This window comes from Tenrec ecaudatus, chromosome 5, assembly GCF_050624435.1.
Source record: "Tenrec ecaudatus isolate mTenEca1 chromosome 5, mTenEca1.hap1, whole genome shotgun sequence".
NCBI classification, from domain to species: domain Eukaryota; kingdom Metazoa; phylum Chordata; class Mammalia; order Afrosoricida; family Tenrecidae; genus Tenrec; species Tenrec ecaudatus.
The window spans coordinates 19,080,053-19,095,549 of NC_134534.1; the positions used below are offsets into that span (position 1 = coordinate 19,080,053).

General features: G+C 45.8%; 1 protein-coding gene across 1 annotated transcript in view; it reads right to left on the minus strand.

The window, feature by feature from the left end:
* Positions 1-1,991: 1,991 nt before the first annotated feature.
* DEPTOR (DEP domain containing MTOR interacting protein) overlaps positions 1,992-15,497 on the minus strand; it is a 137,592-nt gene continuing 124,086 nt past the window's right edge. Inside the window, exon 9 of the mRNA XM_075549325.1 lies at positions 1,992-5,156. Within this exon, the coding sequence (XP_075405440.1) occupies positions 5,028-5,156 (129 nt within the window). The 3' untranslated portion in view covers positions 1,992-5,027. The remainder of the gene's footprint in view (positions 5,157-15,497) is intronic.

Here is a 15,497-nt window from a genome sequence, read left to right on the forward strand (position 1 = left end):
CGATGTTTGGCTTCATTTCCTAAAGCTACCATACCTAAATATCACAGAGCAGATAGCTTCAAGAACAGAACTTTACTCTCTCACACTTCTGGAGGTAGGAGTCGGATTTCAGGGCTTGAGCAGGTCTATTGGCACAGTGGTGATTCACTGGGCTGTCTCCATCAGGTTAGCAGTTTGAGACCACCAGGCTCATCATTCACAGCACCTATGATGGGTCAAGCATCATGACAAGAGCTTTTTTTAAATCATTTTATTAGGGGCTCATACAACTCCACACATACATCAACTGTGTAAAGCATATTTGCACATTCATTGCCTTCATCATTCTGAAAATATCTGCTTTCCACTTAAGCCCCTGGCATCAGCTCCTCATTTTCCCCTCCCTCCCCACTGCTCCCTCATGAACCCTTGATAATTATTATTTTGTCATATCTTGCACTGTACGACATCTCCCTTCACCCACTTTCCCTTTGTACATCCCCGAGGGAGGAGGCTGTATGTAGATCCCGGTAATCAGTTCCCCCTTTCCACCCCACCCAGTAAGGTTTCTTGGGAATGAATGAATGAATGAATGAATACATAAAGTTCTTTTGGTTACTGTTAAGTGTAGTCTGAATAGAAATTGACCCCCAAACTTTGACTCAGCAAATACACAGAATTATGTAACTGATTTCTAACTGGTTTAAAATGTGAACATCGCTAACACTTTCCCAAAGTGGTGAACAATCACCTAGCCTTCTTCCAGGTGGTAATAATCTTGAGCTGTGTTGGGGTAAAATGGTGCGGAATCAAACACTGCACAGATTTGTTCTTACACTTGATTTTGCCCCTCCAGGCGCGAGAGCTTCAGAAAACACCCACGTGCAGAATCTTTACCGATGGCGTTTTTGGCTGCATTGCAAAATTAGATTCGAGCCTCCTGTGTTTTTTGTCAACAGATTAGTTAGTAGGAGGTTATTTGTGTAACAAAACCTTTTTCTTAGCAGTGAGTAAGGACTAATTTGTCCTAAAAAAAACAAACCAGGAAAACTTGAAACCCTAAAGTCAGTGTTTTCCAAACAATTAACTTTATTTGAGGCCATACTCCCACCTATTTTCTATACTAAAATTTTCAACACTAAGCTGGCATTTTGAATAAAGGGGGCAGCAAAGACTCTGCCTAATTTAAAAACAAATATACCTGGTCAGTACAACTAAGCGTGTGTCTTACAGTGGCATGTGCTAGTGTTGGTGAGGAGCCCTGTTTTGGTACCCTGCACATTTGCCCTCAAGTATGAACCCGAGAAAGCACACCTTACATTCAAAATCTCCTTAAATCAGGAAAACTGTGGCCAATGACACCAGTACCCTGCAACCAATCAGCAGAGTTGAAATATTCTAGAGTGTTCATCTGATTATTTACATCAACACGAAACAGGATTAAAGCTCACTGGGAAAGAATTCATCTCATCAGTTCTAAATGAGCCTTGAAAACCATATTTTCACAGCATATTTGAAAGGAATTAGTTATTTGGAGCTATCGGAGTCCAACTTGAGCTGAAAGTCATCAAGTTTTAAAATACTATTTCCACACCGCTCCCTCCCTTGTGTATGATGGTGTGAAGTCGACCACAGCTCACGTCCTGAGAACCAGCATCTTCCCTGAATTACTGGCTCTTTCTCAACTAACCCCCTCATCAATTGACACAACTATGGGACAGAGATTAATAACACAGCATCTGGCAACAGTGTCATACCTAACAGCAATTTCATTCGTCTTTCTACAGCTGAATTAACAAACTTGACGTTTGACTTTGCACCAACAATACACACTGTGCTAATCTTGAAACAAAACAACCTCCAGCGCCACAGACACATAATCACATCACACAAACATGTCAACAACCAGGTCTTTTTTCTAAAATTATTTTATTACGGGCTCATACAACTCTTTTCACAATCCATACATACATCAATTGTATAAAGCACATTTGCACATTCATTGCCCTCATCATTCTCAAAACATGTGCTCACGACCTAAGCCCCTGGCATCAGCTCATTTTCCCCTCCCTCCCCGCTCCCTCCTCCCTCATGAGCCCTTGATAATTTATAAATTATTATTTTGTCATATCTTGCCCTGTATGACGTCTCCCTTCGCCCACATTTCTGTTGTTTGTCCCCCAGGAAGGAGGTCACATGTAGATCCTTGTAATCGGTTCCCCTTTTCCAACCCATCCTCCCTCCACCCTCCCAGTATTGCTGCTCACACCACTGGTCCTAAAGGGATCATCCGCCCTGGAATCCCTGTGTCTCCAGTTCCTATCTGTATACCAGTGTACATCCTCTGGTCTAGCCATATTTGTAAGGTAGAATTGGGATCATTTAGGTACTAGAGGAAAGCAGTATGCTTCATCATTGCTACATCGCACCGTGACTGTCTCATCTCCTCCCCAAGACCCTTCTGTAAGGGGATGTCCAGTGGCCTACAAATAGGCTTTAGATCTACACTCCACACTCCCCGCCTCATTCACTAAGATATGATTTTTTTGTTCTGATGATGCCTGATACCTGATCCCTTGACACCTTGTGATCACACAGGCTGGTGTGCTTCTTCCATGTGGGCTTTGTTGCTTCTGAGCTAGATGGCCACTTGCTTACCTTTAAGCCTTTAAGACTCCAGATGCTATATCTTTTGCTAGCTGGATATCATCAGCTTTCTTTACCATATTTGCTTATTTACCCGCTTTGGCTTCAGTGGTTGTGTCGGGAAGGTAAGCATCCTAGAATGCCAATTTAATAGGAGAAAGTATTCTTGCAGTGAGGGAGTACTTGAGTGGAGGCCCACAACCAGAAGTCTTTTTGAAGGGAGCAGAGAGAGCCACGCGAGGTTCTCAGTAACTGAAGCTAGACACTCAGTTCTCAGTAACAGAAGCCAAGGCTGTCAACCTTAACGGCAATAGACAGCCTCAACTTTCTCCCTCAGTATAGCCGATGGGCTTGAACCACTGCCCTTGAAGTTAACAGCCCAACACCAAAACTCTATTCATAGACACTAGGATGTGAGAACCAAATAGCAAGTAGTGAAAGGTAGGAAAATTTTCTAACAGCGGATCCTTCTGCTTGTGTCAACCAACAAATACCTGGGCACAGGAAGGCTCATCTTTAAAGGTGCTATGCCAAGTTTTAAAGCAGAGTGGGAAGGCCTACAAGTGACTAGCTGCCAGGCTTCAGTCACAGGACTAACTTCTGCAGGAGTCAATGGAGATCAGGACAGTACTGACAACCTCCCTACCCCCCGAAAAAAACCCAGGTTTCTAAGTCGTGGTGGGAGGGGCTGGGGAGACACCTGCAACAAAGAGCACGGGCTTCAACATTCAACAGATGTGTGCCTGGACCCAGAACCTATCACGTGGCAATCCTAGTAGCTGTGTAACCTGTGAACTGTCTACACTCGGCTCAGGCGTAGCTCCCGCCTCTGAAAAATAAAAGCGCTAACACTTACCTTCAGGGCTGTGATGAAGACGCAAGAAAGGACTAGATAATCACCTTTGTGACAGAGAACCCGGCGCCCAGGATCAACGCGCACCCCCACAGAGTGGACACGGTCACTCCACTTCAGCTTCATGGTATTCATGCTAGACTTTCCACCTTCTTTCACAAGCCTGTTCTCTGACCAAAGTCATAGAGCAGAACACTCAGATATGTGTGTGTGTGTGTGTGTACACAAAACATAAAATCTTGAGCGTGGCATATCTGCTCCATCAGTACCAAGCACTGTGATGACCGATCCAGAGAAAGGGGCTGCGCTAGAAGATTTGGTATTTTATTTTGCGAATGCGTGGTGAGAAAGCAACCTGGTCATTCAGAATTCATTACATGAGATTAACAAAAATTTGGTATTCTGACTCCTTAATTTGGCACGGTGAGGAATTCCCTCAATGCATCAAGCTCCCCAATCCACTCTTTTCTAGACCAAACGACGGGAAACATGCATATATACAAGTGAGTTGAGAAAGTACAACATAATTTGGCAATTTGGGTGAAAAATAATTTCCCCCAAGAAGTAGCACGTCATGTTGTTAAAACAAGTTACACTAGAAAGCTCGTAGAACTTCAGGCCAAGAAGGCTTTTTCCAGTTCAAGATCTTACCCTGTTTGGGGCAAGTTCTAGACTCTTCACTTAAAAGGGGGGGCACCCTCTAGGGAAGCCCTGCTAACAGGCTTGATTTTGGATCTGTGCACCTACAAATGTCTGCTCTGACATTCAACATATTCAGGAATTAACTTGCAAAAGCGTGGTTGCTGATTTCTCTGTAAACCAACAGGCGCAGAAAGAGACAAAGAAAAGGAGGACACAGTCCAAAGCTGTATCCCTAATGCACCTTCACCCAAGAACATCCCAAGGCCTTGGTGTTCTGTTTCCTTTGTTATCAACAAACATCCTCGTTGCAAACATATACTTAAGAAAAAGTTGTTACTAAAGGCAGGATTTAAGAAAAATAATTTTCAGATTGCTTTTTTTAGCATTTAAACTTCTCCAAGATGCTAGTAAACAACCTTTGGGTGTTGCTTTGATTTGCAATTACTCTAGATCATTTTAGGCAATTCCATGCTGATTTTTTGAAAGAATACAATTGGGAGTCTGTGAAAATTACTCTATCGACTTCCACAAAGAGGACTGTTTAACATGTTGCTGTCTGGGCTAAGACAGCATTCCAACAACGTTCCACAAATTAATTAAGATTAAGAACAATGAATGAGAAGTACAAGTAGAAATCTAGTAAGGCAATTCTACCATGTAGGAAAACTTGTTTCCTAACATTCTGCTACACTGGCACACCAATTTGTTTTGTTTCATTTTGTTTTAAGACATGTTACCCGGTTCTTCCACAAACCAAACAGTATGTGAAACTCAAATGAAGATGTGAATGGATGCAGGAAACATGGCCAAAGCCGTCCGCTGCATGAAGTCTTGTCATTGCGCTCGCCTGCACTGTCTGGCTTCGGCCGCGCACAGGACCCAGCGAGAGGGAGGAAGGTTGACTTGCTCAGCACTCTAGCTCCTCCATGACTTCCATGACGATTGTCCGGGGCCCCGTCAGGATCAGATTGCTCACCGTCCGGTAGTCCACGTGCAGCACATTGAGTCCATTGACAGAGACGACGAATTGACAGACCTAAAACAAAGACAAAGAGGAAGAGCTGCCATTATAGCTCCTGGTTCTTCACAGACACCTTTTAACTGAACTACAGACGGGCGTATAACGTCTGCATCAGTGTTTCCCAAAGTGGGCAGTATCACCCTGTGGGGGATGCTAGGGCCATCCCAAGGGGATGGAAAAGCAGACACACGCATTTTATCCTGGATTGGAGGCTATAGCACAAAAGTTGTTCATTACGCGGGGGCAAGGGGAGACTGAATATTTTTCTTTTCTTTCTGAAAAGGGCACGGCACACCAAATAAGTTCCGGAATCTCTGATCTTTATGAAACCAAATGGTCTGCAGAGTAACAATGAAGGGGACAGGGAATCCACGTTACCGGAATAGAACCATCCAGGAGAGAATTAATGAGAGTGTGGACACACTGTGAAAATGTAGCCAATTTCTCCGCACACTCTGGGTGGTGCTTGTGAAATGGGAACTTCATTTGCTGTGGAAACTTTCCAGACAACACAAGGCATTATTATTCAAAACAAACGAAACTCCACACTTCCCTCATAGTCACATGCAACTGCAAAAGGAATGTGGGCTACGCTGAGCAGCGTGGGTAATTACTCAAGGAAAAAGTCGCTCTGGTCACACATCCCACCAGTCCCCGGCCTCTGTCTCTGCGGTCTTCTTCCCACACCAAAGCCCACGCAGTCGTTGTTCTCCTTTCCTCTGCTTCATCAAGCCTGTCCCTGCTGGCTCTGGGCACATCCAGCATCACATCCGGTGCTTTTCCACCCTTGAGGTCAAAGTCCGCATCAAGGTCACAAGTAGAAAGGAAGGCCGTGAACAATTTACCCGTTGATTTAACACTAAATAACAGAGACACCGGCCTGTGTTTTCTTTTGTTTTTCTGCTGCAGCAGACTCCACAAAGCAGGCATGAGAGGAATGTACTCCAGGAGCCTCGTGCCATTTTTTACCTCCGAAGAAATGACTGGCTTTTTGTGCGCTGACCAATGAGAAACTCAAAAACTCAAACTCCCTGCCATGCCTTTGATCCCACCTCATGGTGATCCCATGAGAAGATGAACCCACCCTGAAGCCAGCCCTACCCCTGCTCTGGAAGATGAGGTATGCTGCCAAGACCTGGGAATTCCCCACCCAGGAGTCTCCTTCAGCGGCTTGTCCCACCCCCAGCATGCCTCGTCAGTCCTTCACAGTTGTTGGTTTGAATTCACCAACATTTAGAAATGAGGAGCTTGTCACATGAATTAAGGTTTCTCTGGAAAAAATCTGAAGATCTGGTATCACCACATCTGGATGGCTGCCAGGCAGTGGCAGCCCGGGGCCCATATCCTCTTATCTGCCACAGGCCTGGCTGCTTCCTCTTTTTCTTAGCTGACAGGCATATGAGTCTAGGAACCCTGACCTGGGCCCACCTGAGGGAAAGCACTGAAGAGACTGAGCCTTGGTGCTTCCAGAACTGAAGGGACCCAAATGTCTGTCAACCAATGAAAGAATAAACAGAGTGAGAAATGTCCAGTAGTATGGCCAGAGTGCTCCTTAGAAGCAAGGATGGTGAGACTTCATCTCACATAGTTTGGACATATTGCAAGGAGAGCCCAGTGTTTGGAGAAGGACGTCATGCTTGGTCAAGTGGCAGAGCCGCAAAAAAGAGGAAGGGCCTTGATAAGGTGGACTGACACAACAGTGGTTGCAACAAACGGCTCAGGCCTAGGAACAATTGTGAGGAGGACGCAGGACTGGGCAGTGTCTCTTGTTGTGCACAGGGTCACTATGAGTAGGCGCCGACTTGAAGGCCTCGAACAACAGGTGTCCATATAGTGTAATATTATTTGGCAATACACATGCATGATATATGTACAGAGTTTTAACGTAGATGGATCTTGAAAACATGGTGCTGTGTTTAAGAGGCCAGCCACAGAAGTCTATGTAGTTTCTGATTGGACTTACATCAAAGGTTCTCAGCTGGCAAATCCATAAAAACAGACTTGTAGATTACAGGGGTTGGGGACTAGATTTGAGTCAATTGAAAGTGGTCCAGAGTTTCTTTTGGTTTAAAATTTTTTCATTATGAATTAGGTGAAGGTTTACAGGTCAGTTTTCCATTCAATAATTTATACACAGTTTGCTTCACGTCATTGATTGCAATCCCATCTACCATTATCTACCCCACTTTCTCCTGGTGTTGCCTGTTTCCGTGCCGCCTTCTCTCCTCACTCTTGTGAGGGGAAATACTGCCCCTTTGATCACAAGTGGCTGATGATCCTGAAGTATGCACACCTCACTGTGTATTGGTTGGCTGAAAATTGAGCCATTGGGTGAGTCCATTTCCAAACTTGAAGGATGACTAAAAGCTGTCGTCTTGCTGGTTCTACCAGTCTCTATCTGATTACTAAGTCTGGCCTTTTGAGTGGTTTGGGGTTTGGGTCTACATTTTTCTACCACGCTGTCCAGGAATTTCTGAGCAGGTGGTAGTGGTAGCCAGGTACCATCTAGTTCTTCTGCTTTTGGGGATACAGAGACTATATTGATGTGGTCCATTTGTCTGTTGGACTACTTATTTCCATGAATCTCCCATTTTCTTCACTCCTCTTTCCTCTGGATGAGAGATCAATACCTGCAACTTAGATGATGGTTCTGGGAGCTTTCAAGACTCCAAGGTTTATTTTAGAGGTTATAAAATTGTAGAGATCACTGCACTTTATGAATATACTAAAATGCATTGGACTGTATGCATTAAAATGGTGAACTGTATGCTATATGAATCTATCTCAGTAAACTTGTTGTTCATTGTGGTAGTTACATAATCTCATGTCACTTGGGAACTTGAGAGGATTAAGTGTGAAGGGGTGGATTCTAGTCTGTTAATCAGGTCATAACCAATAAGGCTTCTGTGCGGACATGGCCTTCTCCTGAGAATTCTGGGAACTCTAGCATTTTCCTCCTTGAAGGAAGGAGGCACTTCTCTTGGCTCACTCCCTGAGAAACTGACAGGACACATGGCGCTATGCCCTGGGAGCTGGACAAGCCACATGGACCTACCGTGATACAACCAGATCTCTGAAGCCAGAGAAACATGTGGAGACACCTGCCAGCGCTGAGATGCTTACAATACCACTGGATCCACAAGACTTCCAACTCACTGGCCTGTGATTGTCCTGCATTCTGCATCATTGCATGTATTTTGTGAGTCTGAAGAGGATTTTATAGATTGGTATTGGACATATGGGCTAATATTGGACTTATGCACTTGATCTGGACTTGGCTGGGACATTTTCTCAATATGCAATTGCTCCTATATATCTCGTTCTTATATACATATGAGTGTCTATCAATTTGATTCTCTAGTCTACCTGGACTAACACAAACGGTAAAAGAACAGAGGAAAAGGAGTCGGAGACCAGCAGTGGACAGGTCGCTGTGGACAGGAGCGCAGGGAGGCAAGGTTGGTTCAAAGAGTTTGGTCCCTGCACCTCTTGAGTACAGGGCTCTCGGAGGCTACAGAACCTCGGCCGGTGAAGGTAATGGTCCTTGGAAGGATGGGCATAAGTCGCCTATAATTAGGACCTATATCCTGGATGTTCAGAGGTGGAACAAAGAGTCAGCCGAGCATAGCTGATTGGACAAAAAAGACTAGCAGTAGCAGTAATGGACACTGGTCAAGATCCATATGACTGGTGTGTCTTAAGTCCAAGGACGGGGTCAGGGGTGCATGATACCAAAGAGAAGGGAATAGAGGCGAATCACCAAAGCAATATGGTATTAGATTTGCCCGTTTAGTGAGTAATGCCATTCTGAAAAGGTCATTTCTTGTACTTAAAAGGCACACACACACATATACACCTCACACTTTCTCTCTCAAATAAAACACAAAGCCTACTGATCAGCGGCCCAGGTGTGTGGTCTACTACAACGGCAGGGCTCTTGCTACAGGTACGCTTCACTGCCACTGAGTTGCTTGTGATCCTCAGGGGCAGGGGAGAACTGCCCCTATAGATTTCTCAGACTGTACCTCTTTATGGGAACGGACAGCTTCCTCTTTCCACCTCTAAGAGGCTGGTGATTTCAAATGGCTGCCCTTGTGGTTAGCAGTGCTGTAACTCACCAGACGACCAGGGCTTCTTACTGCAGACATGTTGTTGTTAGGGGCCATTGAGTTGAGACCACACTGTGACCACACAGAACAAACACGGCACAGACCTGCACCTTCCTGACAACAGTTCTCACGCTTGAGTCCATTGCTGCAGCCACTGTGTCCCTCCATCTTGTCGAGGACCTTCCTCTTTGACACCGCCCCTCCACTTTACCAAGCCGGATGTCCTCCTCCAGGGACCGTTCTCTCCGACAATAGGTCCAATGTACACGAGACAAAATCTCACCATCTTTGCCTCTACGAAGCACTGTGGTCTTACTTTTCCCAAGACAAATCGACTCGCACATTTAGCAGTCCCTGGTACTTTCAACAACCTTCGCCAGGACCACACTTCAAATGCGTCCCCTCTTCTTCCTTAGTCAGTGTCCAATGTCCACATGCAGGTGAGGCCAGGGAAAACACCATGGCTCGTGTCAGGTGCACCTTAGTCCTCAAAGTGGCATCCTTGCTTCTCAATAGTTTCAGAGGTTGTGTGCAGCAGATTGACCCAATCAATACATCATTTGATCTTCCGAGCCCCGCTTCCATGAGCAATGCCTGTGGATCCAAGCGAGATGCGATCTTTGACAACTTCGATCTTTGCTCCGCTATCATGGTATTACGTGGTTTTGAGGATTTTGTTGTTTTCTTTACATTGCGTCGTAATCCACACCAAAGCTGCAACCCTTGATCTTCGTCAGCACATGCTTTGAGTCCTCTTCCCTTTGAGCACGCAGGGCTGTGTCCTCTCCGTGTTGCAGGCCGTTAATAAGCCTTCCTCCAATCCTGCTGTCACTTTCTTCATGTGATCCAGCTTTTCTGATTATTTGTTCGGGTGCAGATGGAATAAGTACGGTGACAGAATACAACCCTGAGGCACCCTTTCCTGATTCTAAACCACGCACAATTCCCTTCTTCTGTTCACACAACGGCCTCTTGATACTACAGATATAGTTAGGTTAAAGGTTAACATCTCGTCGTTTGTGTCCCAGGTTGACCCATTTTTTTTTATTTTAACAATTTATTGGGGCTCATACAATTCTTTTCACAGTTCATACATATACATACATCAATTGTATAAAGCACATCTGTACAGTCTTTGCCCTAATCATTTTTTTCTCTTTTCTTCTTTTACATTTTATTAGGGACTCATACAACTCTTACCACAATCCATACATATACATACATCAATTGTATAAAGCACATCCACACATTCCCCGCCCCAATCATTCTCAAGGCATTTGCTCTCCACTCAAGCCCCTTGCATCAGGTCCTCCTTTTTTGCCCCCCTCCCTCCCTACTCCCCCCCATATGCCCTTGGTAATTTATACATCGTTATTTTGTCATATCTTGCCCCATCCGGAGTCTCCCTTCCCTCCCTCTCTGCCGTCCCTCTCCCAGGGAAGAGATCACATGCGGATCCCTGCAATCAGTTCCCCCCCTCCAACCCACTCACCCTACACCCCCCCAGCATCGTCCCTCACACCCCTGGTCCCGAAGGTATCATCCACCCGGACTCCCTGTACCTCCAACCCTCATATGCACCAGTGTACAGCCTCTGTCCCACCCAGCCCCGCAAGGCAGAATTCGGATCATGGTAGTTGGGGGGAGGAAGCATCCAGGACCCGGGGGAAAGCTGCGCTCTTCATCGATACCACCTCACACCCCAATTAACCCATCTCCTCTCCTAAACCCCTCTATGAGGGGATCTCCATTGGTCGACACTTGGGCCTTGGGTCTCCACTCTGCACTTCCCCCTTCATTTAATATGATATATATATATACATATATACACATACATATATACATATACACATACATACACACACTTATATCTTTTTTTTTTGCATGATGCCTTATACCTGAGTTGACCCATTTTTAAGTTGCTCCAATTTTTTTGTTATTTGCTCTAGTTTTGCTATTGTCCACTTTCTTTTGGACTAAAGCTTTTCTGTGGTTATTTTGTTGCTGCTTTTGGGGTTCTGTGTTGGTATGTAGATGAAATGCAGGTTGGGTAAATCTGTAGCGTTTCTTAGGGTTACGGCAGGGGAGGATGGCAGGTGTGGTGGGGAGCTAATAATAGGCACAAGAATGAAGAAAATGCTCCAAACTGATTGGAGCAATGACCTCACGAGTGTTTTTCATATGTTCAATCCATGTGACTGGGGCGGGTGCTTGTGTCACACTGCTCCCTCACTATTAATCGAAAACTCCATGGTCTCTTTGGACAAGAATGGGATATTTGTTAGAATCAATAAAACTTCTAAATCTATAATTATATATATGCCTCTTCAAAGCAACCCCTCCCCCTCACTCTCTCCAGAGTAGCAGATGACAAGAGGGGCCAGAGCAAGTCTTATGTGTCACCCACATCCAATGATCTAGCTTAACTGAGCTGTCATCTATCTTCTCGGTGTGGTGTATAAAGGTCAAAGGTCAAGGGGAGACCCACTGTCCCTGGGGCTCTGGGGGAAAGACTAAGACCTGGTGCTGTCGCTAGCCTGTGGAAGGCATACCAGCCAAATACTAAGATAACAGCAGCCTCTGTCTTCATGAAGCTTAGCATTTAGTTAGGGGAAAGACTATCGTAGAAGAATTCTTTTCAAAGCAGCAGGCAATCTCTTTATAAAGCCTGTCACTTCTTGGAATCCTATTCGCATCTAGGCACCAATCCAGGTACTTTACATACTTCATCAACAATCTCGCTCACAGCTGTGGATGACAGATGCTGGCCCTGGGCCAACCAGCCGCCACTGTGCTTCAAGCAATTTCGTATTTTGTTATGGTACCATCTTTGCCGGACTATGACCATGCGATGGGAGTTCAGACAAGGTGCCCTGCCGCCGAGATCCCCAGGGTCATATGACTCCAGCTTGGCCAATCAAACCCTCTCTCTGGAGCCTTGACTCGGGAGCTGAGCCACAGAGAGCATCCGTCTGCTCTGCTACACTTACATCTTCCGGTCTGCAGTGGTCCCTGTCTCCCTGATCAAGCCTGGCTCTAGAGTTTTCCTGTCATCCTCTCAATTGATAACCTTCTCACCAGTTTCTTATCCTCTTTCTTCCTCTATCTTTGACAACTTCTTTTTCCTTTTCTTCTTCTGTTAGCAGGAGCCTGTGTTTGGCCACTGACGAGCTGTGTCCTGTGACAGTCTTTTGGAACGAACTGAACTTCAGAGAGGTGTAATTGCTCACGACCACACAGCTAAGTGAATGTGAAACTAAGTTGGATCCATATAAGCTCTACATAGATCTTTGTAAAGTACAACATATAGATGTAAGTTCTGAGGAATTCAGAGAACAGTGGGAAACTTCTCCTCTTTGCTGGAATGGTTCGTTAAACAGGCCAAGTTCAAGCCAACATCTTATGTTGTTGATATTCAGACTTTTGCAACATGTTATCAGGAGAGACCAGTCCATGGAAAAGGACGACATCCTTGGGAAAGCAGAAGGTCAGTGGGAAAGAGGGAGACCCTCAGCAAGAAGGACTGATACACTGACTGTCACAACGGGTGGGCACAAAACAACATTTGAGAGGATGGCACAGAACCGGGTACGGGCAGTGCTCGTTCCAATGTGGGTGGGGGAGCCGAGTTGGAACTTACTCGATAGTACCTACCAACTGCATCATGAGAAAGTTCTCATTTTTAAAACTGAGTTAGGGTTCGGTTGCTTTTTGTGTGACTTAAAATCCTCAGACGATGGAAACCTGGCAGGGAGGCATGCGTTTCAAATATTTTTCCTTGAACGAGGCGCACGCAGACACACACAAAAGCTTTCCAGCATTCATCTTGCTGAAGTTCAAGGTGGTATTTTTAGAGCCGCGGCTTGGAAAGACGTCATCTCTCCCTAAGTGGTGTTAACAACTGCGGTGGTTGCAGCAGCACCGATGTCCTGTTACTAAAAATGCTCCGGATGGCCCAGAAACGGTGCAGGTATGACGGTGTCGCATATTTGGTCATAAGGGGCTTAATTAGTCTCCATGGTACACTGTGTTCTGCAATACGCAAGTATTACGAGCAGTTGCAGGAAGCACACAGCCTGGGGGGGGGGTGCGGGAAATGATTTCTCTGTAATACTGAAAAGCACACAGGCAAAAACAGCTGGAACATGTGACTGCCTCGGGATGGATCTACCTTAGGTGCATATGACCTCTTATGGGGAGAGGAGGCAGGACAATTTAGATGTCACTCTTATGTGGTCCAGAGAATTCAAACGTGTGTGTGAGGCTTTCCTTGTGCTTACAGTTTTCTTTATGAGATCCGCTTTAAGACATTGCCACAGTCCTTAGGAAAAGGATCTGTCCTATCGCTATTCTGTACCTCCTTTCCCACAATGAGGTTGAGGTTCAAAAGTTGGGCTAAGGGGGGAGGGGGAACAATCTCCTTAACACAAAAAGAAGAAATCCTTCCTAAATTATAATAAACTGAAGTAAGTGATGTGTCTGAGCAAGGGCAGTAGGAAAAACATGCTCCGGATCAATGTTGGCCTCCGCAGGGCAGGGCTCTGGCGCAGTTCAAGCTGTTTCAGTCCCGGCTTATGCGGTGGAAGTGGAACAGATCCAAATTGTAACCCGTGGGTGTGCCAGAGCAATAACCAGAATGGGAAAATGTCTGAGCTGTGGCCCTAGAATGGGAGGCTCAGAGGGTGGAGCTTGAGTCTCTTCAGAGGCTAGTGTGAGAGGATTGATTCTTTCTAGGGCCGTGGAGAGCATCACACATTCCCAGAGACGTGGTTGCCACCATCTTTGAGCCGGACACCGCCGTTTCCGACTCTGCTAAGTAAAAGATCTGGATGCTCTGCAGTGTGCATGCTGCCCTTATTTTCTCCCATAGTCTGTTATCATTCTGGCACACCGACCTTTTACAAATGTGAGCCCCTGCTACCTTTGCTTAGTTGACCACGATTGAACTGAGACGAACTGGCCTGCAGCCCTGCCTCAGAGTACAGGAAGACGGATGCAGGACTTAGCACATTTCAGGGTGTGATCGGGTTGGGATGAATGCCCCGGCTGAATGCCAGCCTTCCTCCTGAGAGGAAGCCAGATCAACGGAATCATCTTTCCTCCCAATCCCCCCTCCCCCACCCCCCCGCCCCACAGGCCTGGCAGGCAGTGCTCATGAGGTTGTGTAACTGCACATGGGTTGTTCTAGCATGCTCGGAGTCCTGCCACAGTCATTCCATTGTTTTGTCTGAAGGGAGAATGCGGTTGGTGAGAAACACTACATTTGAGAGTGTGCTGGTGTCTCCTCCCTGCCCTGGAAATCCGTGTTCACCAGGACACTTTATCGCCGAGCATGCAGCAGACACTTGCCCCTTAGCGTTTTCACTTAGTCCTTTTCTAGTCTAGACGGGAAGAGAAGGATGGGTGGCTTAGTGCGCTTTAAGGCTTTCTTGGAAAATAACAGAAAGGTGCCAGGGACTTAGCAAGACAGAGAGCATTTTAGAGACAGGAAATGCCAGGAGGAGAAACAGCTAGGAAACAATCAGGGAGAGCTTGAGCTTCGCTTAGAAAAATGGGAAAGCAAAAAAAAAAAAAAAGAAAGAAAGAAAAATGGGAAAGCTGCCCAGTCCAGGCGCAGAACACAGAAGAGAGCCGTATGCGGCAAGCTGTGACTCACATTTTGTTTTGCTTTGTTTCTTGCTATTTTAAAACTCTTTGATGGACACGGCACTAACAGACCATAAAGCCCACCTGTATTAAGTGTATGGTCCAAGCGTTTGGTAGTCAATTTACTGAGCTGGTGTAACCATCACCAGCATCCAGTTTTAAGATCTTTCCATCACCTCACATACATTTACCCACAGCCATCCTCAGTCCAAGGCACCCTGTTACCCCCCTTTGCTCTCCTTCTCTGTAAGTTTGTCTTTTCCCGCTACTATGCAGGCTCACCCCCAAGTCCTGCAAAACATGATACTGACAAGAATGGAGCTTGCTGCCACAGTAAGTAGTCAGCACCCAGCTTGAGTGAGCCACCACCACTTAGCGGCTGAGTGGCAGATTCAGACTAGGATCAGGCCTGCTGAGAAGGAGGCTTGAGACGTTCTGGTAGCTACACTATCCGTAAGCAAAGCATGCTGCTGTTGACCATGAACCATAGCAACTGGAGTAGATGAAGACATGGCTAGGAGCTGTTGCAGATTTAGAGCTCATGAAATAAAGGTAACACTTTGTTCCTATTTCTGTAAACATTGTTCTAAGTCACGTGCCA